Below are 24,971 nucleotides of genomic sequence, written 5' to 3' on the forward strand. Positions count from 1 at the left end.
ATTGGAAGACATATAATACTAAAGAATTATTATAATTTAACTCGTACAGTGGTTTGAGAGCCAAATTAGTTCAAATTACTAATTCAATTATTTCAGGGAGTCATTCCAACAATAGCAGCTAAGCTAAGCGTGTATGGCTTAAAATGGCTACAAATTAAGCTTATAGTTCACAGGGATGTAAGAGAGGGGAAAAGTCTGGAAGATCCAGGTTCTGTATGTCACCTATACCAAGAGCTTACACTACCCATTCAGTACTTATTTCTCCCACAGCTTGGGAAGTCCCAAATATAACACCAACCCTCATCTCTTTGGGTGAGCAAATTTATCTTTTCCAGATTCTCCCATAGAACTAGCAGGCTTTGAAACAGCTCAAAGCTCTTGATGGCATAGTTTTAAAATAGTGTAACGGGAGTTTCATAGCAATTGTAAGGACCCAGCATGGTGCTTGAGATTTAATTGTCTTTCTGTAAATATTTGTTCCATTGATAAGAATGAATTCAGTCCACCAGAAAAAAAATTCAATTACATATCCTATTGTGAAAATTCCCTTTTGGGAGCTCTGTGGCTAAGTATATGCTTCAGTATGTGAATTTGAAGAGGGAAATTCCCACCATGCCAGCCAGTCACCTACCAAATGACTAAAGTTCACTTACACGCATATAATAACACTTTTCACCATGGAAATTTCTGTGCGTATTGAGGGAGTGCTTGAGGGTTTGTATGTGTGATGGTGATTATTTTCCTCAGTTATGCAAGAAAATTTTCTCTTTTTTTGGGGCGGGGCTACACCTTGAAGTGCTCAGAGTCTATGCCCTTCTCACTGTTGGGGGGTTGGTTTTTGAGTGCTCAGTCAAGCAGACCCAGATCTCTATCATGCAGTGTGTGTACACTAGTCCTTTGAACTATGTCCCTAGACCCAAGAGCTTTTCTTATGGCAACAAATGTGCTTGGACTCATCTCAGAGCATCTGTAATTTTAGATCTTGGAAACTAAATTAGGAGTTAAGTGTTAGTACAAGAAGAACATAGAGCCCTACTCTTCAAGAAAGGCAGAATGCAAATGCCATCTGCATGGACACACTTGACGATGGACACACTCACATAGGTGTGCACACTCTTTGTGCATATGCTCAAGGCAACAAGCACCTTTCCCCCTTAGCCAGCCCTAATTTCTCTCACGGGGGACTGGACTCCTGGCAAATCAGGCTGGAGTTTCCAGAACTCAGCCACAGTCACAGCAATCCCCTTCGGCATGGTAGTTCCTGCAGAAAGAGGAAGCCTTGCCTAGTCTTAGTGATAAATCTTTCCTCCGCAATAGTCAGCTGACTAGAATTTAGACTACTGATAGCCACTGATGACTTCTGGACAAACAAGTTTATGTTTTCCTCTATAAAGAACCCTGTTTTGGGCCACTCCACTTCCACTTCTAGGGCTCTGCTAAAATACTCCTGTGGACATCACCAGTGAGAGATTCTTGCAACCCACACAATTTTTGAAATTACACAAATTTTAAAACCCAAGCTTCTTTTTCTTTTTTAAGAAAAAAAAAGTATGATTGTATTTTTGGTAATAAGTTTACAATTGTGTTAATGTCATGGACTTTTGTTGTTTTGGCTTCTGGAACATAATTAGCAGCACTGTGGGCTCACTCCTGGTTCTTGTTCACGGGTCATTCCTGGTGGTACTTGAGGGGCCGTATGCGGTGCTGGGGCTTGAACATGGGTGAGCTGCATGCAAGACAGTTTACTACCCAATGTTCTAGCTCTCTGACCCTATTAACGCACCAATCTAATTGCCCAAGGCCATCCACCACTGTGTTTATATCACTTCTATCTGCTTCTCCATTTCCGATTGCCCACTCCCCATACTGTGTGGTAATCTCAGTTTTGTAATCCAAGGCCAAGGCTGATTTCTCTCAACTCCTGAGATCTGTACCAAGTCACCTGATATTTGTCCTTTTCCATCTGACTTATTTTGTTTAACTATTCTGTAGCAAAACTTCACATAGTTTTTCAAATCTATTTCCTTCTCTTGGGAACAGGACTGGACTGTTTTCCAACTTCGTTCGCAGTCAGTGTGTTTGTGATTGAGCTCTTTCTTTTAGAAGTGCCAATAAACCCAGTGCCTGAGGGACTTTGCTTCCTCCTTTTGCACTCTCCAAACTTTACTCTGATCTGATATCTACTTTCAAGGTGACCACACACACAAAAAAAAAATGAAAACTGTATGGATGCATTAAACAGGATTCTTGAATAACTTTCTGGGTACCTCCTCTCCCTGCATTGAACTGAACTTTGACAAAAAGCTGCATGTTTCCTAAAAGAACCACTGTATATTGTCCCTTTAAAACATTTCTTTATCCAAAGAACTTTCCCTTTCTTGAAGTATCTATATGTTTGTTTTGCTTCTATGACTTCTCTTTATTCAATCCTCTCTCTATCTCTGACCATTCTTCTGTCTCTCTTTCTATTCTGCATCTCTCTTTTAAACACAGTCCTTATGAGTTAGGGTTGTTCCCAGAACTGAACTCTCTCAACTTTTTTATTCCTATTGTATATGCTTTTCTGGAATAACTTCTCACTCTCCCTACTCCCCCTCATTGACCTTTCTGTTGGATGGCTTCGAATGTGTCTCAGTCCTTAATTCTCAAACTCACCAGCTTCACCTGAAAAATTTCTTAGTGCAATATTCTCCTTAGTGAGATCTCCTGGTTCCTGACTTTCAGGCAATTTTAAGTACTCAACTGTTCAGACCTATTGAATACTCCTCAGAAATGCCTCCCAAACTTTTGCAATCTCTCCATCTCTATTTCTACTGCTTTAGCTCAAACTAGCTCTCTGTGATGTTCCCATATATCTCACTATTTCCTCTTGCCCATCCAGCCCACTATAAACTATATCAGCTTACTATAAACTAGAATTATTAAAGTACATACATACATACATGCACATGCATACATATACACATACCTTCTCTGGTTCTCTATTATTCTTCTAAAATAATAGTGATTATTATTATGGTTTTGATGATGATAGTATTTAAGAATTATTTTCTGTGTGCTCTACCAAATGCTTCTATTTCTTTTAGTTTTTTCCCTGGACCACTCGCAGCAATCCTCAGGGGATATTCCAGGCACTGTGACATGTGATACTGGGGATCAAACACCAATTTCCTACATGCAAAGCGTGCTCTCAGACTACTGAGCTGATCTCCAGCCCCCCCCCAATTTAATTAATTAATTAAAGGAAGTACATTAATACTTCTTTCATTCTCTGAACAATCATTGGGGTGAACCTTGTCTTCCTCACCTTACAGATTTAAAATAACACTAAAGTATAAGTAAAGTATAAGTAACTTGGTCATAGTTAGAAACTTATTAAACAGTGGACTTCAAATTCAAATGCAGTGCAATCTGATTCCAAGACTTGGGGGTTTAATTATCTTGGAAAACTGCCTCCAAGTCTCCTTAGTAGGGCACATTAGTTCTTTCAAAATGTTTCATTTTTTATCTCTTTGTCTTGCATCCTAAGAATTAGAACGTTCACACTTGTTACCATTCCTCAAATTCCTTTTTCTACACCAAAATTAATTTCTCAGTATGCTGATTGACATGCCATGTACATGCACGTGTACATGCCATGCCATCAGTATTCAAATTATATTAGTTACCCTCTTCTCTTTTATAATTCTTGTGCTCATTTCTTTTAGTTATAATCTCTTTTCTTTGTCCAATATATTCTATGCTGTTTTACCAAAGTCATTTGCTCAATTAAAATTTAAAGCATCTATTAGAAAATTTTCTCCCCTATTAAGGCTTCCAGATTATCCTAGGAGAAATGATTTTCTGTACCTCTTTGCGTATAGACCCTCAAACTATAAACATATACATATATATTACTGTATATATATTTATTTATAATATATAATGTATATCCTGCACAGCAGAGCCTGGCCTGGCAAGCTACCCATGATGTACTTGATATGCCAAAAACAGTAACAACAATGTGCTCTTTGTGTTCCTGGAGCAAGCAAATGCCATCGGGCTACACTAGCACGCAACAGGGACACATGAAGACATTATTGGTGTCTGCTCAAGGAAATCGATGAACAATGGTATGACAGTGACAGTGACCATGTATATCCTACTATTTTTATACTGTAAACTCATTATTGTTAGAGTGTTTCACTTACGTCTAAATATGCAACCCCTAGTATATAGAAATGTTCTCAAAATCATTGTTGAGTTATTAGTATTTCAAAGAAAGACATAAGCTTAATCTGTAAATTCTCTCACTTTAAAAATCAGTATTTCTGAAAGCTAGTTCTAGCCCTAGTTATTATTTTACAGAATTGAATATGGAATAAAAAATGTTCTAACTATTGCAAAAGTTACTTGAAATGATTTAGCTAACCAATTTGGTAGCCACTAGCCATAGGTAATTATTAAGCACTTGGTATACAGTAAGTGTGAATTAGGCTATACTCTAAATACAAAATACATACAAAGTCTTCATTTTAAAATATCTTATTAATAATTTTATATTATTACATACTTATTTATTTTGCATATATCTCATCAAAATATTAACAATGTTTTTTTGCTTTTCTATTGTGACCATTAGAAAATTTTAAGAGTATAAAGGGATGGGATATTTATCATGATGGGATAGTAGAGTGCTTGCTTGCATGTGTGAAGCCCCACATCTCACACACACAATGTGGATTATGTTATGTTTTTGCTGAGCAGTGCTGGTTTAGAATTTATAATGTTATGAATCTAGTTATTATGATTTTGGAAATTAGAAACCTTTATCTCTCTGCTAAAGTCAACTACCTAAGTCAAGAAGGAAGGAAGGAGGGAGAGGAAGGGCAAGGAATTGCATCTGAATTAATAAACAGCTCAGAGAGTTAAATTTATCACTAGACTACACATTTAGAAGATTTAAAAGAGCATTATCTTTTCAACTTAATTCAACAGCTAGTTATTTAGTCTCCTTTATATGGTAATAATTTCATAATAATTAATCAAACACTGAAAAGGACCTGGCTATATCTATAATTTAATGCAATGGAAAATATCAAATGATAGTTTATGTACTAGAACTCATAAAAGAAAGGACTTATACTTATTAACCCTACAGTATTTCTAACATCTATGAGATGTTGCCTCCGATTCTTACTAGAAAGCTAGAGAAGAAAGAGAAAGTAAAAATAGAGGGGCCAGAGCAAAAATGGTACGATGGTAGCCTTGCATGTGGCCAACCCGGAGTAATTCCTGGATGCAGAGCCAGGAGTAACCCCTGAGCATCACCAGGTGTGGGCCAAAAAAGAAAGAAAGAAACAAACAAAAAGCTATAGAAAAAAAAGCAAAGAAAGGAACAAGGAACACAAAGGAAAGAGAAGAAGAGAAGAGGAAAATAAAATAGGAAAGAAAAGAGTACAAGGTGCACTCAATTTATAATGATCATTAACGTTTGTTTTGCATCAGGATAGAGACATTTCTTCCCTGCTTAGCTCCTTGATTTTTAGAGGTCTTCTAGTCTAATTCTTAATCAATTATTGAACCATTCTCTGGCAGCCTCAACGATTCCCAAAGACAAGACTTAGCAATTAAAAATTAGTGTGTTAGGTTCAATTATAACCACCAATAAGATCTATATGGTCATTCTGTTCCATGGCTCATTTTTAAATTATTTGATTAATAAAATAATACAATAACTATTGCCATCTTAAATTATATCCTTATATAGTAATTATAATTGCTATTATCATATAAGTAAAATGTTAGAAAAACTTGATTGTTATTTAGTAGATATTATATACTAATTATAGCATTGTATATGGGACTAGAGTGATAGCACAGTGGATAGGGTGCTTGTTTGCCTTGCATGCAACCCAGGTTCGATTCCTCCGTCCCTCTCGGAGAGGCCAGCAAGCTACTGAAAGTATCCCATCCGCAAGACGGAGCCTGGCAAGCTACCCGTGGGGTATTCAATATGCCAAAAACAGTAACAAGTCTCACAATGGAGGCCTTACTGGTGCCTGCTCGAACAAATTGATGAACAACGGAACGACAGTGCTACAGTGCTACAGCATTGTATCTCTGTATCACTGTATCACTGTCATCCCGTTGCTCATCGCTTTGTTCCAGTGGGCACCAGTAACATCTCTCACTGAGAGACTTATTGTTACTGTTTTTGGCATATCCAATACGCACGGGTAGCTTGCCAGGCTCTGCCTCGATGGCTCAATACTCTCGGTAGCTTGCCAGGCTCTCCGAGAGGGGCGGAGGAATCGAACTCGGGTGGACCACGTGAAAGGCAAACGCCCAACCGCTGTGCTATCGCTCCAGCCCAGCATTGTATATTACAAAAAAAATATCACTGGTCAGAAACTCAGAGATTTGGTTTGCTGTTAAACAGGAACATTTTTTCCCTTCACCTCAAAGTCGGGGAATAAATTAATTTTAATTTATTATAAAGGAGCATAGCAAGGGACTATCCCATGGCCACATTTGGTCTACAGAGCTGAGCTTTCCAAGGCCAGCAGGGGCCTTGGCCTTGAGGGGAGGGGGGGCACGAGGTGCAGTGAACATCACACTGAGCTGGAGATGTTGTGTGCTTGAAGCCCTAATGTTACCAGTACTGTAAATCACTGTGACTCAAATTAAAACTCAAAAAAAAATTATTCCATCCAACCCCCAGGTATGTTGCAAAGTGTATTATTTTATTTTTGTATTTTAAGATAAAGATTAAATGGCTCTTTCACATCAACCAAATCAACCATGATAATTACCATTTCAGATTAAAAATTCTCTACGGTTTTCCTCAGTGTTAATGAACAGAATTGTTTAGGAGAAGGGAAAAGAACAGAACAGCTATTGCAGAATCAAAGTATGAAAAATATTTTCTCACCACTCCTCATCTGTTCAACCTCACAGAAATGCGTTCCAGTGGGAGTGTGAATAAATGCATGGACATGCTTTACTCCATTCTGAAAATTAGAAAAAAAATGTGTTTCCAGTAAAATTTTAGCATATGCCATAAAGTCAGTTTCTTTAATTAAATGGAGGGACAAATAAGTGAGATAACCTTTTCAAAACGCTTCCAAGGGACTTCTTCCACGCAGACATGAGCTCGGGTTACATGGCTAAAAGAAGAAAGGAAATGCTCACAAATATTCAGAGCAAAGACTTCTATGCTTTTGATCTGAAAAAGAAAAAAGGAAAAAACAAAATGCTAGCAATCAAAACTAAGAACAATTACCCCATTGAAAAATGAAATTTCAATACCCTTGAAGATCTCAGAGATGCATAAAATTAAAAAAAAAGACTTTAATTTACATTAGAATTATTTGCTTTTTTTCTTTTCCCTCCCCATCTCTTCCATGCTGTTGCCATAACTAAGGGTCACATTCTCTTGGTGCTTAGATACTTTAGTTTCAGTGCGGGTAGGTTCTTGGCACAAATTTTAGTTTGGGTGCTCACACACATCTATTTGTGGGAGGTGCAGCAGAGTCACAATTAGCACCACAGGGATCCCAAACTAGCAGTGTCTCAGGGATTGGAGCTCAGGTTTGAGTGCTACTGAGCTCCAGGAATTTAACTCACAGCCTCAGGCTGACAAGGCAGGCATTCTAACCACTGAGTTATTTCTGGGCCCAACGAGAAACGCTTTTTTTGTTTGTTTTTGTTTTTTGCTTTTTGGGTCACACCCGGTGATGCACAGGCAGTGCACGATACACGATGGTAGTGCTCAGGATGCTGGGAATCGAACCTGGGTCGGCCGTGTGCATGGCAAATGCCCTACCCACTGTGTTATCACTCCAGTCTCCCTCCCCAAAAGAGACTCTTGAGAGATGCTTTTGGTCTTTTTGCAACGTAAAACAGCTCCTTTTTGCTTTGAAAAGAAATCCACATTACAGGAGATGATGTCAACAGAGGAACAAACTGGTTCTCCCCAGATTCAGATTCTCCTCACAGTGAGCTCACCTAGAGTAGTACAGTATATTCTCTAATACTCTGGTCTGTTTATGAGGCTGGTATGGGCCATCTCAATTTTATTTGGGGGGGTCATACCCAGCGATGCACAGGGGTAATACTCCTGGCTCTGCACTCAGGAATTACTCCTGGGAGTGCTTGGGGGACCATATGGGATGCTGGGATTCAAACCTGGGTTGGCTGCAGCAAGGCAAATGCCCTAGCTGCTGTGCTATTGCTCCAGCCCCGCCATCTCATTTTTTTAAGGAAAAACATTTATAAAGGGCCACTTCAGCTTCCTGGCTTTGCATGTAAGTATTCTATCAACCATCCCAGCTTGCCACCCACAAAGCAGCTCCTTACCTTAACACAAAGTCATTATGTTAGTTGATTTCTACACAATGTTTTATGGCTCCAGCATAGTTGACTGATTATTGTATGGCTTTTCCTATAATTACTATGAACTAATTGCAGACATTATGTAATGATTCTATAAGTATTCCAAAATAATTATTGATCGCATCTTATTTTATTCTGAATAGTGCCCTAGTTTGGATAAAAAATTATATAGGTCCAAAGAGATAGCATTAGGGTTATGGCACTTGCCTAGCATGTAACTGACCCAAATTCAATCCCAGGACCCCATATGCTCCCTGAAGCACTAGGAGTTATCCCTGAGTGCATAGCAGCAGGCCCTGAGTCACTGTGGATGTGGTCCCAAGACCAAAAGACAAGAAAGGAAGGAGGGAAAGAAGGAAGAAGAGAATTAGGAAAAGAAGGATGAAGGAAGGAAGGAAGGAAGGAAGGAAGGAAGGAAGGAAGGAAGGAAGGAAGGAAGGAAGGAAGGAAGGAAGAAAGGAAGGAAGGAAGGAAGGAAGGAAGGAAGGAAGGAAGGAAGGAAGGAAGGAAGGAAGGAAGGAAGGAAGGAAGGAAGGAAGGAAGGAAGGGAGGGAGGGAGGGAGGGAGGGAGGGAGAGAGGGAGGGAGGGAGGAAATGGACACTGTAATTAGAATGAATAAATTTAAATTACTATTAAGACCCAGGTCTGACTTTCACAGTCCAGGAAATCTGTCTCCTAGCTCTGTCACACGACAGGACAGAAGCTTATTTTCAAAATATTTTTTAAAGAGAACAATGCCTTTTTTTAGAGTGCAACTCAAACTTGGTGGGCCATTCTAATTAGCAAGAGAAAGTTCTAGTTGGATACAGGCTTAGGAGAAAATGTACTTCCGTTTTCATGCACTATGAATGTGGATTTCTTACATAAGCATAAGAAAATATTCTTTTTGATTATATTGTTTGTCTTGTGAGAGTCCTTAAAAATTAAAAAAAAAATAGCCAGCTAAGAGAAATGGTATGGGTGGTGGTTGCATGTGCCCAAGTTGAATTTGATCCCCAATACCACATGGGTCCACCAGAGTCACAAGATCAGGCCCTAGTAATGTTCAGCACCTCAGGGCCTGATTAGCTTGCTAAGTATTGCCTGACAAGGTCCCTGGGTCCCCTGAGCACCACTGGGGAGTCCCTCCAAATGAATTAAATAAAAATTAACTAATCAGATATTTTAAATAATTATTTTCTTGAACTGTCAGAAATCTTCTCGTAGCCCAATATAGTTCACGTATACTTAAATAACACCAGGAAGCGAAATACTACATTTTTCTATTTAAAACAACAACAACAACAAGCTGGACATGTTAAAACATCAGCTACAAACAAATCCAAGAACCCTTTGAAGAGTAAATAAGTGGTCGGGGAGCTGGAAAAATTATGACACTAAAAGTAGGATAAATAGATTTCAAAATGTATCTTATACACAAAATTTTTTTCTATAATAATACCCGGAAGAGAACTAGCACTATTTTCTATAAATGCACACCATCCTAAAAGGAGGGAGGAGTATAATATGACTCAAAGGAGTGCATAACAAATGTGTTAAATTCTATTCTGAAATCCTTGCAGGACCTCGTTTGCCAATGATGCTACTTAAATATGTAACATTGTCAGATGGTTTCTCACTGAAATCAGGTTGAGAACCCAAGGAAAAGAACAAAGAGACAGGCTTTGTTTTCTCTTTTTCATCCTCATTAGGGGTCTTTGCTGGAGTTGTTAGGACCGTTTGTTCAAGCTGGCAGCACCAGAGTTTCCACTCATGGCCTCTTTCTTGTGAGGCAAGCTCTGAAAGTCACTGGGTCATCTTCCAACCTTCAGATAAGGTTTTTTGTTCTGCTTCATTTTTTTTTTTTTTTGCTTTTTGGGTCACACCCAGCGATGCTCAGGGGTTACTCCTGGCTCTGCACTCAGGAATTACTCCTGGCGGTGCTTGGGGGACCATATGGGATGCCGAGGATCGAACCCGGGTCAGCCGCATGCAAGGCAAACACCCTACCCGCTGTGCTATCGCTCCGGCCCCTCATTTTTGTTTTTAAGGCAAATTTTTCTGTAAGGTTGAGAATTTTAGAAAAGAATAGAAAATTTCTTATGACTTTCATGTGACTATACACCCTGAGTTAAATCCTCAGCATCCCACCCTCCACTAAGGAAAAACTAACAGACTCCTGCTATAGTGTCGTGGAGTTAGCTTTAAGGAAGACAGTATCTGAAAAGAATAATACGTACTCCTTTTAACTTTGCCAAGACATGAACTGTGTTCTTGATGGTGTCTGTAGGGATGATGTCAGAGTTATCTCCATGCAGGTAATCTTTTTTGGAGCTCAGAGTAAGCTGCACTGATGTTGTCACCTGCTTAATGGTGTGATATGTTCCATCTCGCCTAATATGGAGAACTTTTACCATATCCTTTCCATAGCCAGTTCGGACAAACTCCACTTCATCATTCTGCAATGAAAACATAATCATCTGATTGAAAGAAGTTGAATAAAAGCAAAACTTCAGCTGAAACTTCTTTAAGCCTTGTCTTTAGAATAAAATTATAAAGAATAAAATTCAGAGTATTCACAAAAGCAAGATCCTGAAGAAGGAGAAAAGATAATTAGCAGATGAAAATATATAAATTGGTTATCAAAGATAGGGAGATGGATTTCTTGATCATAATAATTCCCACACTAAATTGCTAAATCTAGTCCTTTAAACAATGAAATAATATTTCACTGTTATATATGAAAAAATATATTTAAGATATATGTTATATAAAATATAACATATTTCAATGTTATATATGAAATAATATTTTATTGTTTTATAGATACATGAAATAATATTATTCCCAGTTTATAGTAAGAGAAACTGAGGTCCTCAGCTTAGTTCACATAGCTAGAAAAGTAAGTGGCCTACAGAACTGATGTTACCATGGTGGGGACATAAAGAATGCCCTTAATCTACCTGGTAAAGGGTATGATATTGGGATGTTGTATGCATGAACGCTATCATAACAGTATTGTAAATCATGGTGCTTAAAATTTTAAAACTTAAAAAATGCTTTATAAAAGAAAAATAGAGGGCCAGGATTCATGTTCAGGTCTGTTAACTCCAAATTGTATATTACTATCAACTATTTTTAAAAGTCTTTCTTCAACAAAATATTTTTACTATGTTAATTGGAATTCACTATATCTCCTTTTAAGTAGAGAGTCCTATTCAGTGGAAAATGCACCAAGATCAATAAAAACAATTTGAAAATTGCTTCTTCTTGCTGCTCATAATAAATATAATAAGTGATGGGTCCAGATTACTTTCAAGAGTACAGAAAGGGCCATCCGGTTTTGCAAAAAAAGCTATGCTTTTAGCTAGGAGACACTTAATAAGAGCCTGGTAATTGATTCATTAGTGCCCTTGTCTGAAACCAGTGTCCTTGCTAGCATAGAACATCCATCTCTACAGTTAGAATCCGTGAGATGGATCCCAGCTTTATCAGTGTTTTGAAAATAAAGGGCAGAAGCAGAGGAACAGAAACACTATTTCATTTAGAATTGAACATTAAAATAATGGTGTAAAAGTAACTCAAAAACATTGTGCAGTGAGTCTGACTGGGTGTTGAAGAAGGTATTTCACCTGCTAATTGTACTTAGGTGGAGATCTATCAGTACATTTGCATTATTTTTTTAATCACTAAATTTTCTGGGAGAAATTAAAAAATACTAGCCAAAGTCAGAATTTGAAGTTGCTTTTTATTTTTTTAGAAGCTATTTTTTTAGCTTATTCTTAATCAACTTAGGAAAGGGAAGATGAACTTGAGCAAAAGCCTGGAAGAACATGCATCAAATTGATCTCCAAACATGTTCTTGAGGATTGTGCTACCTGTGCTGAGTCCTTTCTATGTGAGAGGGACATATTTAGTTCTTGGAGAAAACCCTCAAAAATAGCTCTTAGTGAGGTCCTTCAAAATTCTATGAACCAGCACTAGAGGAACAGCCCCACAGACTGAGTGCAGGCTAACAAGCAGGAGGTCCAGCTACCATCCCCATCACATATGGTCTCACACCCCTGGAATTTCTGGGAGCAATCTGGAGCACAGAACTGGAAGAAGCCCTTGAGCATTGCCAGTTGTGGCTCCAAGACAGAAAACAAGACCCTCTGACCCAAGCTTAAGATCTTGACTCCTCAGGAAAAGATCAGTAGGAAATTCTCAAGAAATCCCAAGAAAATGCAAAAGAGCCTAGTCATTAACTACCAACAGATAAAGACGCGCTATTAAGTACATGGAGTAGCTTTGGAATCAAACCAGATCCAAATTCTCACTTGCCTCTCTCAGCTTTGTGTCTTGTGAGAAGGCATTTGATGTCTCTGAGTTTCAGTTTTCCCGTTTATACAGTGGAATAACCACCCCTACTAGTAGGGTTGCTGGTCAGTGTGAAAGTGCTGGCTTGGTCCTTAACACCCAGTGATGTGGTGAGGTCAACCTTAGCAATTATGGACGTGTCAGACCTGGTTGTAGAAGTAGACCTGACGTCAGGGCACCAGATATCTGAGGGGGGCATTGCTAGAAGCAGTAAGGGAACGACTGGTGTGTCTTGAGTCACAGGACTCCAGTGGGAACCCGAGGTAAGAAGGAGGCACTGGACGGTCTTAGAGCTCCTAGATTATAAGGGGATACTCCAAGACCTAAGTAAGTACTATGAGATTATTTATTACTCCCAGTCCATAGTAGAACTCAAAACAAGTGACTCCAAGGTCGGAAAGATAATACAGCGGGTAGCACATTTAATTCACACATGGTTGAATTGGGTTCAATCTCTGGAACCCCATCACTGCATCACTGTCATCCCGTTGATCATCGAATTGCTCGAGCGGGCACCAGTAACATCTCCATTCGTCCTAGCCCTGGAACCCCATATGGTTCCTTAAACCCACCAGAAGTGATCCTTGAGCTCAGAACCAGGAATAATCCAGGAGTATAGCCAAATGTAGATTATTTCTCTGTGCCTTCTCTTGCCAGTTATTGTCTAAATTACGGTGGTTCAGTGTGTGACCCACAGAAAGTTGGTACTGCAGTCAACCTTCATGCCATCACCTCTACTAACCTCTCCTGCTTCACACCTTGCCACATTCTATTTCAAACTTGGCTTCAGCTGTTCTCAGCTCTTTGTGGCTGCCAAACTTCTGTCTGCTTTTACTGCCTGTGGGTCTCTAAAGTTGCATTCATTCCTTTTCTTTTTAGGGGCCATGGGTTTGGTTCACATGTGGGGATGCTCCCACTTAGGGATTAGTGCTCTCTGAGCTCAGAGATCACTCCCAGTAGTATTTGGGGGACCAGATGTGGTGCTGAGGATGAAAATGGGGTCAGCTTCTGACTAGTCAAGCCACTTAATCCTTGTACTACATCTGATCTCATTCCTTCTTTCTTGAAAGTCTGATTTTCCTTGTTACTTGACCTCTAACCTCTTCATCTGCCTAATTTCTTCTAATCATCCTCCAAGTCTTGGAAGTTAACTTTCTTCCAGTTATCTGCCCCAGCAAGCCCTTTAAATCCACAGAAAACACCCTGTTATATGCTCTCAAAACACTCTGTTATGGCATTATCAGAGTCTTTATCAAATTGTTTGCAATCTACTCTTCATGTCTATGATTCATTCAAAAGATGATAAACTATGAAAGAAAGAACAATTTTTATCCGAGTTGTCATGACAACCCCAGTGCACAGGACCTAGAACATAAACAGGTGCCTTAAAAAATATGTACTGAATGAGCAAACACTTTACTACCACTTACACTGTGGTGTGATGACATGGGAGAGTTAAGGAAAATGCTAAAAAGAAAGAATATATCTCTTCACTTGAACCCCAATCAGGATGCTCCTCTTCCCTGGGCCATGGGAAAGCACCTTCTGCCCTTTTGAGCACCACAGCCTGGCAATCATGGGCACCCCCGAAGAACAAAGCCCTAGATGGGCAGGATTGAGCAGAGCCAGCGACACAGCACAAAGTGTGCACACTGCTACCAAGACAGAGTGCTCCAACCCAGCACACCCACCTGGAGTTCATACGTGGTACACGTCAGAGAGGTCAGTGCTCCTTTTCAAGCCTCTGGTGGAGGCCTTGGCACCCCAGCAAAACCTGAGTCATCAGGTTGATGGAGCAATGAGTCAGAATTAAGAGGACATGACCGCCTGCGGCTGGGGCAGGATTGAATAAGAACAGTGTGTGAGTCAAGAGGTTTGCAATAGGATCTCCTAGAATAAATCTTGACCAGAACAAGAACTGAGTTTTTATCCTCTATAAAATCTCCTCCAAGTCCTGTAGGTAGGGAAATCAGAAGCAGATTTCAGAACCATATTGGATGATATCGAAATCTAAGTTCAAGATCTGGACAGTAGCACTGTAGCTACTGTCTGTTGTCCCATTGTTCATCGATTTGCTCAAGTGGGCATCAGTAACGTCTCCATTGTGAAGCTTGTTGTTGCTGTGTTTTGGCATATCAAATACGACACAGGGAGCTTGCCAGGCTCTGCCATGCGGGCGTGATACTCTTGATAGCTTGCTGGGCTCTCCGAGATGGATGGAAGAATCAAACCTGGGTTGGCTGTGTGCAAGGCAAATACCCTACTTGCTGTACTACCGCTCCAGCCCAGTAAAACAGTAAAACACAAAATTGCTCTCCAAGGGAGTATGGTCATGTGGTCGAGAGGATGGACTCTGGGCCCCTGAGCTATGCAGGCCAAGAGTGAGCATGCGTTCTGACACTTCTTAGCTTTGTGAATGGAGACATAGTTCTCCAACTCTAAAAGAGGAATAATAGTAGATAACAATCCACTTTTTAGATTATCAGAATAGCAGAATGAAAAACAAAAATATAGGCTGGGAAAATAACAGGTGTTCAATAAATGTTAGCTATAAATGCCAAGAATAACAAAGCTTTTTGTCCCCAAGGGTTCTTCCAATTACTCTCAGGGATAAAGGCCTATGTACACTTCAATTCAGAGGCAGGGTGATAAAATCAGAGTACTCAGCATGACACAATCTATTTCTTTCTAGGCTTATTCTTGGTTTGTTCCTGAGACTTGCATGGTTTGAAGAAGCAAAGTCAATTACTTAGAGTAATACTCTGGACAAAATATCAGCAGGCTTTGCTCTTTTCCAGAAAATGTTGAACTCATATGAGAAAGAAGTATACTCCTATGAACAATCTTTAATATCATTTTGGTGGATCTTAACAATACGTAATGATAGGAACAATAGTGATGAATAACAGCAATATTACATGAAGCAAAAAACATTTTTCTTGAGCTTGCCTTGAGATATAAGGGCGTGGGGAATCATTATTTGCCTGCAAGTAATCTCAGAGAAATTCTCAGAAATTTTTCAATGAATTTTATGTACATTGATGTTTTCTTGTTTCCAGGTCCCGCTGAAAGTGATGTTGACTATCATCTTTCTAGAAGTCCCAGAGAACAGATTTGATGTAAGGAAAAGCTAGGAAAAGACTAAGGAAAAACTTTTATAAACTTAAATTGTAAAATGACTAAAATTTTCTACTAAGCCTTAGGAGATCATCTTGTAAAAATCACTTCTGCCTCTCACAAGAGAGAATTAAGAATGTGCTAGATATTTCAGATACATCTCCAAGCACCAATTCAGTTGCAGTGTGCCAGGTTAGATGGGAGAACTGTGCATGGAGACCATCTCTCTGTCTTCAGAATGTGCCATGGAAAGGCTTTCATTTCCCTACCTAGGTTTTCCCTTTTCCTACTTTCCTAGGTGTTTGTGAACAAAAAGACTTCAGGGGAAAATGCTGAACTCATATGAGAAAGAAGTGTACTCATATGAACAATTTTTAATATCACTTTGGTGGATCTTAACAATACATAATGATAGGAACAATCATGATGAATAATAGTGATAGAAGCAGCTGGTATTTTTTTGGCTGCCTAGAAACTACTAAATGTCAAATGAAAAATATTGATATCTAGTAGAAAATGTCATTGTGCTTCAGACGACAGAGTAGCTTATTTTTGCGACTCAGGTTGGGAGCAGATATGCCTTTAAGTTCTGTTCAAAGTGTGACTCTAAAGGAATTTGTCAAGCAGATGTTTTAAAAACAGTGTAACAAGTCACATGCATAGTTATGGGAGAAAGGGTCTATTATACAATAAGGACTCCATATCGAAGTATTCATGTTATTTTCATACTTCTACCAATTACAAAGGAAAAGGAATTCATCACGAAACTGTGGAGATGTTGATTTTCTTAGCTACCTTTCCACAGCACCAATAGCCTTGGAAACAGGAACTAAAACAAGACCCTCAGGTTTTCCTGGGATGGGGATAAGAAATCCCACAACAAAGAATTATTAGATCCCTCAAAATATGGATCAGAAGATAATTTTATGAAAATATATACATTTAATGGGTCCCTTGGACAGGAGATACAGTGCAAGGATTAAAGGACTGGCCTTGATGTCAATCATACTATGAAGATTACTAAGCAGGCATGAACTCGGTGGCGTGGGAAGGAGGGGGGAAAAATGAAGAAAAGTTATGTAACAAACAGCGGGACTTAATATCTCTACATTCTCAGCAATGGAAAACTATCAAATGCTTCCTTGGCAGTAGGACTGCCTTTTCTTTTTTTTTTTTTTTTTGGCGGGGGGGAACTCCAGCAACAATAGTGAGTTATGAGTTGAAACATGGAATGTAATCAAGATAAATTTCATTTTGTTTGCAAAGAGTAAACAAAATGAAACTTATCACTTACAAGGGGGGAATTGGGGGGATCGGAGGGGGCGGGAGGTGGGAGGTATACTGGGGTGGTTAGTGATGGAATATGGGCACTGGTGAAGGGAAGGGTGTTTGAGTATTGTATAACTGACATAACCCTGAGAACTATGTAACTTTCCACACGGTGATTCAATAAAAAAAAAAAAAGGACTGGCCTTGAGTGACACTGACCCAAGTTTGATCCTGGTACCACATGGTCCCAGAAAAGCCGAGAGACCTTTCCTGATAGGCAAAGTGAGCAATGGAAAATAAATGACCTAGCATCTGCCCCTGCCCAAAACTAGAGAGAGTGATGACATGCAGGGCCCTGTTGGACGGGGGCGGGGGGTTGGAACTGGTCCTTCTCCCAGCCAGCCTCGATGAGACCCCATCGTGAGTTGCCACCCATGAATGGCTCCTGGCTCCTGAACGGCCATGATCCCAGAGGCACACAGACCAATCCCAGAACCCAGCGGCTTCTGGCAGAAATGCATCTAGACTGAGCATTAAACTATGGCACCATACCACCCGGGTGGGGAAAGGTGTTGTCCCTTCTGCCTTTTCTTCCTGGCAGCACAGTGGCTGCCACCTTTTTCAGAGCCTATTGGACAGACAGGTATGAGACTGCAGTGATGTGACATGAGGGGTGTCACAGGATGGGGGGGGGGGGTGGAACCGGCCCCTCTCCCTGCCCCTATAAGGACCTGAGTTGAACGAACGGCTCCTGGCTCCTGAGTGGCCATGATCCCAGAGGCACACAAAACAACCTAGGAACCCAGCGGCTTTTGGCAGAAATTCCTCCAGACTTGTTGCTAAAATATCAGCAATCCAAAATGCTCTTCATATCAGCAATAGAAAACAAATTATCTAATGATGCCTTTTTGCCAGGTCTGAATGTTGGGGAAAATTCCAAATAATAATGGTGGATCTTTTGTTGAAATATAGAATGTGATCAAAGCGGAGAGAGAGTAAGGTGGAAATCATCTGCCACATAGGTGGGGAAAGGGGTGGGATGGGGAGTATACTGGGGTTCTTGGTGGTGGAGGGTGAGCACTGGTGAGGGGATGGGTGTTTGATCATTGTACGACTGAGACTTAGACTGGAAATTTTTGTAACTGTTCTCAGTAATTCAATAAAAAAATGAAAAATAATAAATAAATAAGGAAGATGCCTATTTCTGAATGTATATCTTGCAGATAAAAATAATAGTAGAAACCATACACAGAGAGTTGGCTGTGTCTCATGAAATTTGCATTTTCTGTTTACTTTAATAGTTTACAATAATGCTGTGAAGCATCTTTTATTATAAAACATTGGCAAACGAAGACATGGGGTTAGGTCCCCTATAAAGGTCACAGATTATCTAGGTGGATCGGGTCTCCTTCAAATACTACACAGTATCTATATGACAAAGACAGAAGAAAAAAAAACAGATTATGCACCTCACTACTTCAATGGTATGTTCTTGCCTCCTTTTCAGAAATGATTGGTATCCATACTTGGTTCATCCATATACAACTGATGAACAAGCTCTCCATGACTAGGTAGAGAAAAGATGCATTCTTATCTCAACAAAAGGAGAGAAATAGTCCATGCTACCACAGGCATTTATATTTCTACACTATTTAAACATTTTCTGTCCATCGATTCTGAGTGAAGTAAATCAAAAGAAAAACAATAGATATAGAACGATCTCCCTTATATGTGAAACTAAAAGACATACAGCAAGGTAGCAACAAAAGGCCGAAGGCAACACAAAGAGAGATCTGATTCGCAAAGATGAGTATTTTTTTGGCCAGGCAAAAGGAAGAAAAGGATTTTGGGACTGTTAGGTGCACTAGTTAATGATGAGTGTGGTGCTGAATTGTATGTGCAAAATCATCATGAACAGTATTGTAAATAAAGTACTTCAATCAATTGAAAAAACTTAAAAATAAATAAATAGTCCTCTTCTGACTGAGACATACATTATTTTATCCTTCCCTCACAAAATTTCTGTGAGTTGACAAAAAGAAACCTTATTTTAAAATTAACTAGAGGGGGTAAATTTGGGGTATAAATTGGAACCACAGAAGCATACACATTGTTAATGTTTCACATATGAAATCTCCATAATTTTAAAATGCAATGTTGTTTCAAATAAAAATTATAATATTAGGTCTAGATAGATAGTACAGGAGTGAAAGTGTTTGCCTTGCACATAGCCCATCACATATGGTTCTCACAAGCACTGCCAGAATAGATCTCTGAAAACAGAGCCTAGTGTAAACCCTCAGCACCATTGGGTGTAGCCCAAAAACCAAATAAAAATAATAAAATTAGCTCAGGATGTAAAGTGGTTGTCCAAAGCTACACAGCAGACACAGTGGACAAAGTCTGTTAGACAGGGGCGTCTTAGTCTACTTAGCTCTAATACTAGAACTTATTCCAACATCAAGAAATTTTCTTTGTCCTAACCATTCCTTTTTTTTAATAGAATTTTAGACTTTTTTCCAGTACAGGGGAATTCTAAGTTCAAATATATTTTATGTCTATGACAAAGGGCATTTAAGCTATAAGGGAGAGAAAGAGAGAATTGAACAGTGATTGTCCTTTGGGGAAGGATAACAATTCAGCTTTATGCCTTCAACAACAGGAAACTGAGTAAAACTTTAATCTTATCTGGATAAAGACCATTGAAAACATTAGTGATGTAGACTTTTTTGCATTCATTTGAGTCATGTCATCAAAAGATTGCTTTTAGTCCATCTGCACAGATAACAAAAGAAATGTGTCTTGAAATAGAAAAAAAAACAAGGTTGGGAAAAAAAAAAACAACAACAGTGAGTCAGTTATGTGCCAGAGACTCCTCATCCAGCATTTCACTGAATCCTGGTAATACTCTATGAATGTCAGAACATTCTAAAGCCAGGCCTTTAGAAGAGGAGGGTGGAGGTAACATGGATGAGGCTAAGTAGTTTGCTGGCTTCATCTCTTTCATCAAAATGAACCAAATCTCTCCATTCACTCCAAGTATGCAGCTTTTTCCTTTTCTGTCATATGCAGCATTATTCTCATATCAGTACTTCAAGCTCTTGTAAACAAAGTAAAGTGACACTCAAGCAAGTACATTCCATTACATGTATATCACTGTCACTGTCACTCTCATCCCGTTGTTCATTGATTTGTTCGAGCGGGCACCAGTAACGTCTCCATTGTGATACTTGTTGTTACTGTTTTTTGGCATATTGAATACACCACAGGGAGCTTGCTCGGCTCTGCCTTGCGGGCGAGATACTCTCAGTAGCTTGCCAGGCTCTCCAAGAGGGGCGGAGGAATCGAACCTGGGTAGGCTACATGTAAAGTAAACGCCCTACCTGCTGTGCTATCGCTCCAGTCCTATGTACATACATATATATATGTACATATATATATATACACTTTAAAAGGCTCTTGAATATATTAATAAATATTAATAATAAATTAATAAGGCTGATTTGGGAGTTCTCATGAACTTTGCTAAATTCATTAATGCCCCAGATATGGAGAAACTCAACTTTATCCCAATCTAAAAATTTTTTTACAGATAAATCTTCAAGAACATGAATTTGTAGCCAAAAAGATAGTACAGGGTTAAGACACTGGTCTTACATACAGCTGATCCCAGTTGGATCCCTGGCAATTGAACTTCCTGTCACTGTGTTCATCACTAGGAGTGAACCCTGAACACAGAGCTAGGAGTAAGTCCTGATCACCACTTGTGTGCTTAGCCTCCCCCACTCCAAAAAAACAGAAAAAAAACTCATAGTCAAAATTCCAAAGTACAAAAAAAAAATAAATAAATTACAAAGTACAAATGAGTCCTTAAAACAACTAATAACAAAGTCTAACCAGCAAAGATTTCAAATGGATTTGTTGTTTACAAAATATAAAATTACATATTTAATATTTTTATATAAATTAAAAATAAGATTGTGGGGCTGGAGCAATAACACAGCAGGTAGGGCATTTGCCTTGCATGCGGCCAACCCGGGTTCGAATCCCAGCATCCCATATGGTCCCCTGAGCACTGCCAAGGGTAATTCCTGAGTGCAGAGTCAGGAGAAACCCCTGTGCATTGCCGGGTGTGACCCAAAAGCAAAATAATAATAATAATAATAAGATTGAGTATATCACCTTCAAGAGATAGAATTTATTCTTACCTTGAGCAATATATTAAAAACCAAATAAATACACAATGGAATACTACATAGCTGTCAGAAAACATGAAGTCATGAAATTTGCATATAAGTGGATCAACATGGAAAGTATCATGCTGAGTGAAATGAGTCAGAAAGAAAGAGACAGACATAGAAAGATCGCACTCATATGTGGAATATAAAGTAGCTGAGAGGTACAAGCTTACAATGTTGAGATTCCTGGCAGACATTTCTCTGGACTTAGTTACTAAAATACTAAAATACAGAAATCCAAAACTATGTTGCTGCTAGTGTGGCCTCCTGACCTCATATCTCTTCATTCTCAGCAATGGAAAACAAATTACCAAATGCTTTCTTTTCAGCAGATCGACTTTAGGGGGGAGAAACTCCAAATCAATAATAGTGATTTTTTTTGTTTAAATATTGAATGTAATCAAAGTAAAGTGAAAGTAAAGTGAAATTTACCAGTTACACTTGCGGGGTGGGGGGCTGGGGAGGTGGGGGGAAGGGGGGAGGTATATCGTGATTCTTGGTGGTGGAATATGTGCACTGGTGAAGGGATGGGTGTTTGAGCATTGTATAACTGAGACTTTAACCTGAACGCTTTGTAACTTTCTACATGGTGACTTAATAAAAGAATTAAAATAAATAAATAAATAAATTTGGAAAAGATCCTAATAGAACTTCTAAAACTTCCATTGTGACTAGTAAACTTTAAACAGAGAAGAAAACATAAATTATTTGGAAGAGATAAATTAATAGATTGCTATTTCCAAGAGAGAATGAGACAACTGGAATATAAATCAAAGATTAATGCAAAACTGCAAAAAACAGAATGTGTGAATGAGACATAAAACCCACTAGATAAATACACATAAAAAAATAATAAAACATGGAAGAAGCACAATTCTGAGAGATCAAAACTAAAATTTTCCAGTGTGGCTTTATGTAAATATAGGTATATGCACACAAATCACATATTATTTATATATGCACACATATACACAATATTATCACTGAGTACTAATAGGACCCTGTGAAGATCCTAATAATGAATCACTCTTAGGAAAGGAAGACAGGGGCCAGAGCAATAGTATAGCAGGTAGAAAAGGAAGACAGCATATATGGGCATATCATTTAACTATAACAGAAGGGAATTCTGGGTATTGGGTTAAGATGAAGTGACCTTGAGAGCATGACAGCAAATGAAATTGATCAGGGGAAAACATGGTGTATGTTCTCACTTATACGTGGAATCTAAGGAAAACAAGAAAAACAAAAAAAAAAAAAAACTGAGCTCACAGCTATAGAAAGCAGACTGGTGATTGCCAGAGGCATTGAGTAAGGGGTGGGTGAAATGGGCAAAGAAGTAGAAATTTCATTATAAACCTTGGTGATGTAATGTGCAGCATAGTGACTAGAATTAATAACATTTTATTTTGAGAGATTCTAAGAATGCAAATTAAAATCTTTCTCAACATAAGAGTTATTAAAATATCAAATCATTATACTTAAAAATAACATAATGTGACATTTCAATTATACTGCAACTAAAAGTATTACAATGTGACAGCTAAACAGATGAGGGTCAATTTGGAGAAAAAATTAATTTTGATATTTTCCAGAATTATTTAATGAATGAATGAATTAATTAAATCATTAGAGATAAAATAAGTAACCTACTACCATATGAATAATCATTCTCTGTTCAGTGTATTTGGTCAAGTTACAACGAAGGACATTCCACTATTTTTGGAGGCGACATGTTGTGACGGAGATATGGTATTTTCATAATATTGCATTGTTTAGTTTTAAAAGTGGGTAATATTGTGAAAAACATTCTGTCTGGTTTGCATTTTCTTTATTCACCAAATTCACTGTTTCTTTCCACAACATTGGGTTTTTTTTAGTTAAAATTGAAATACACCAAAACCCGGGGTTTAAGGCAATGTTGAAATCCCCTAAGTACTTCAAAGTTCAGTGTGGGTACAAATATTTAGTGATTGCTCAAGGAAAGTTGTTCACTTTCTGACTGCGTCAGTAAACAGGTCAGGTGATAAGCAATAAAGATTGGAACTTTTCTTGAAAGGAATATTGGAAAGAAAGTAATGCTGTTATTTTTAAGACCTCGAATAAAATTTCATTCAGCAAACACCATCCTAATATAGTATGTCCCAGTTCAACCACTGAAAGAGATAAGATTGTAATCAAAATAACCTCAGCTAACAATTATGAACCAATTACTATTTTTCAGGCATTACGCTAGGCATGTAATAAGGAGAAAGCAAACATTGTTTATGTCCTATTTAACAAATGTTAGTCTACATAACTGAGAACAAACTACTTACATTCATTCAGTTCGTCTATGAGCCGTAAGTTTGAGTTACCATCGTATTATGGGAAGATGTCATAAGGTAAATAAAATTAATTTTATTTCACTTTAATTAAAAAAGTAATTGGGGTGTTAACTTTTGAAAATACTGATCAAAAGTTTGAGGTAAATTTCTTTTTCTGAATAAGTATATGAATGCATAGAAATATAATTATACTCATAGAAGAATGGCCAGAAAATTGTTGGTGGTTTACCACTTTGGTGAATTATAAATCTACAGTCTTGGCAGCAGAGCAGCAAGTCTGCAAGTTTAGGGAGCACCAGCATCACTAAATAAGACTGTTAAAAATGCAATTTCTAGAGTCCTCCTGGACTCTAGATTCTGATTTATCAGGGTTGAGTTGAGATCCAAATTCTGCCCTTAATTCAGGAAAATGGTAAAATATGAGTGGGTGACCCAGAATATTTCTCACATAAAAAATTAGTCTTAGACAAAAATACAGCCTCGAGCCCTTCCTATGAATCCCGAGAATGCAGAACAACTCCAACTTAATCATAGAATTGATCCCAAGTGCAAAGTTTCTATTGATTGAGCCCAGATGCCTAAATGATGATCTGTTCTAGATCTATGATCAGAGAGACAGATCACAGTCATAATATTTTCTAGGCATAAAGGTAAGCCTTAATTTATTATGATAACATATTTAATCATCGATTCAATACCATCGTGCACTTAAAGAAAATTTTTTCATAAATTTATGTATCCTTTCCTTCCCCCTAAAAAGAGAAGAGTCTCACCTTTTTATAGTCATTCTGGTAATAGGACATTTTCTCTAGACCTTCAACTTCAGAATCAGTTTAAGGATGAGAATGAATAGTTGGGCAAAACAGATGGTTGTGACATTATTTATTTGACCTGAGAGGAAGTTTGTTTGCTTACTTGATTGCATGACATCCAATAGGGCTCCAAGGCCTCTCTGAAGTAAAATATCACATTGAATGGTTAAAACTAGGAGGCGGAGAAGTCATGTGAACAACTTTGGTAAAATGAAACTCAATTTGCCCTTACTTTGAATCACCCTGTGATGTTACCCTTTAAGAGATTTTTCTTAAGATTAAAAATTTCACAAGTGATCATTCTTATTATAATTTTAAATTTTAAGATAAGATTCTGTCATTTCCATTTATTTTATATTTTTTTAATTTTATAAGGTTGTTCGCAATAATTTATTACACTCAATATTCCAACACCAATCCTACCACCATTACACCTTACCCACCACCATGCTTTCAAATTTTCCCAAGCCTACCCCAATAGCAGGCCTGAAATAAT

The 24,971-nt window shown here is 38.3% G+C and overlaps 1 protein-coding gene across 1 annotated transcript in view; it reads right to left on the reverse strand.

Annotated features, from left to right (window-relative positions):
• LOC101539405 (uricase) overlaps positions 1-24,496 on the reverse strand; it is a 37,619-nt gene extending 13,123 nt beyond the window's left edge. The window contains exons 1-4 of the mRNA XM_055139440.1: positions 24,437-24,496; positions 10,597-10,815; positions 7,091-7,207; positions 6,914-6,992 (exon numbers count right to left, since the gene is read on the reverse strand). Coding sequence (XP_054995415.1) covers positions 6,914-6,992; positions 7,091-7,207; positions 10,597-10,815; positions 24,437-24,466 — 445 coding nt within the window. The 5' untranslated portion in view covers positions 24,467-24,496. The remainder of the gene's footprint in view (positions 1-6,913; positions 6,993-7,090; positions 7,208-10,596; positions 10,816-24,436) is intronic.
• Between the last annotated feature and the right edge of the window lie 475 nt (positions 24,497-24,971).

The sequence above is a fragment of the Sorex araneus genome, chromosome 5 (genome assembly GCF_027595985.1).
Source record: "Sorex araneus isolate mSorAra2 chromosome 5, mSorAra2.pri, whole genome shotgun sequence".
Classification (NCBI taxonomy): Eukaryota; Metazoa; Chordata; class Mammalia; order Eulipotyphla; family Soricidae; genus Sorex; species Sorex araneus.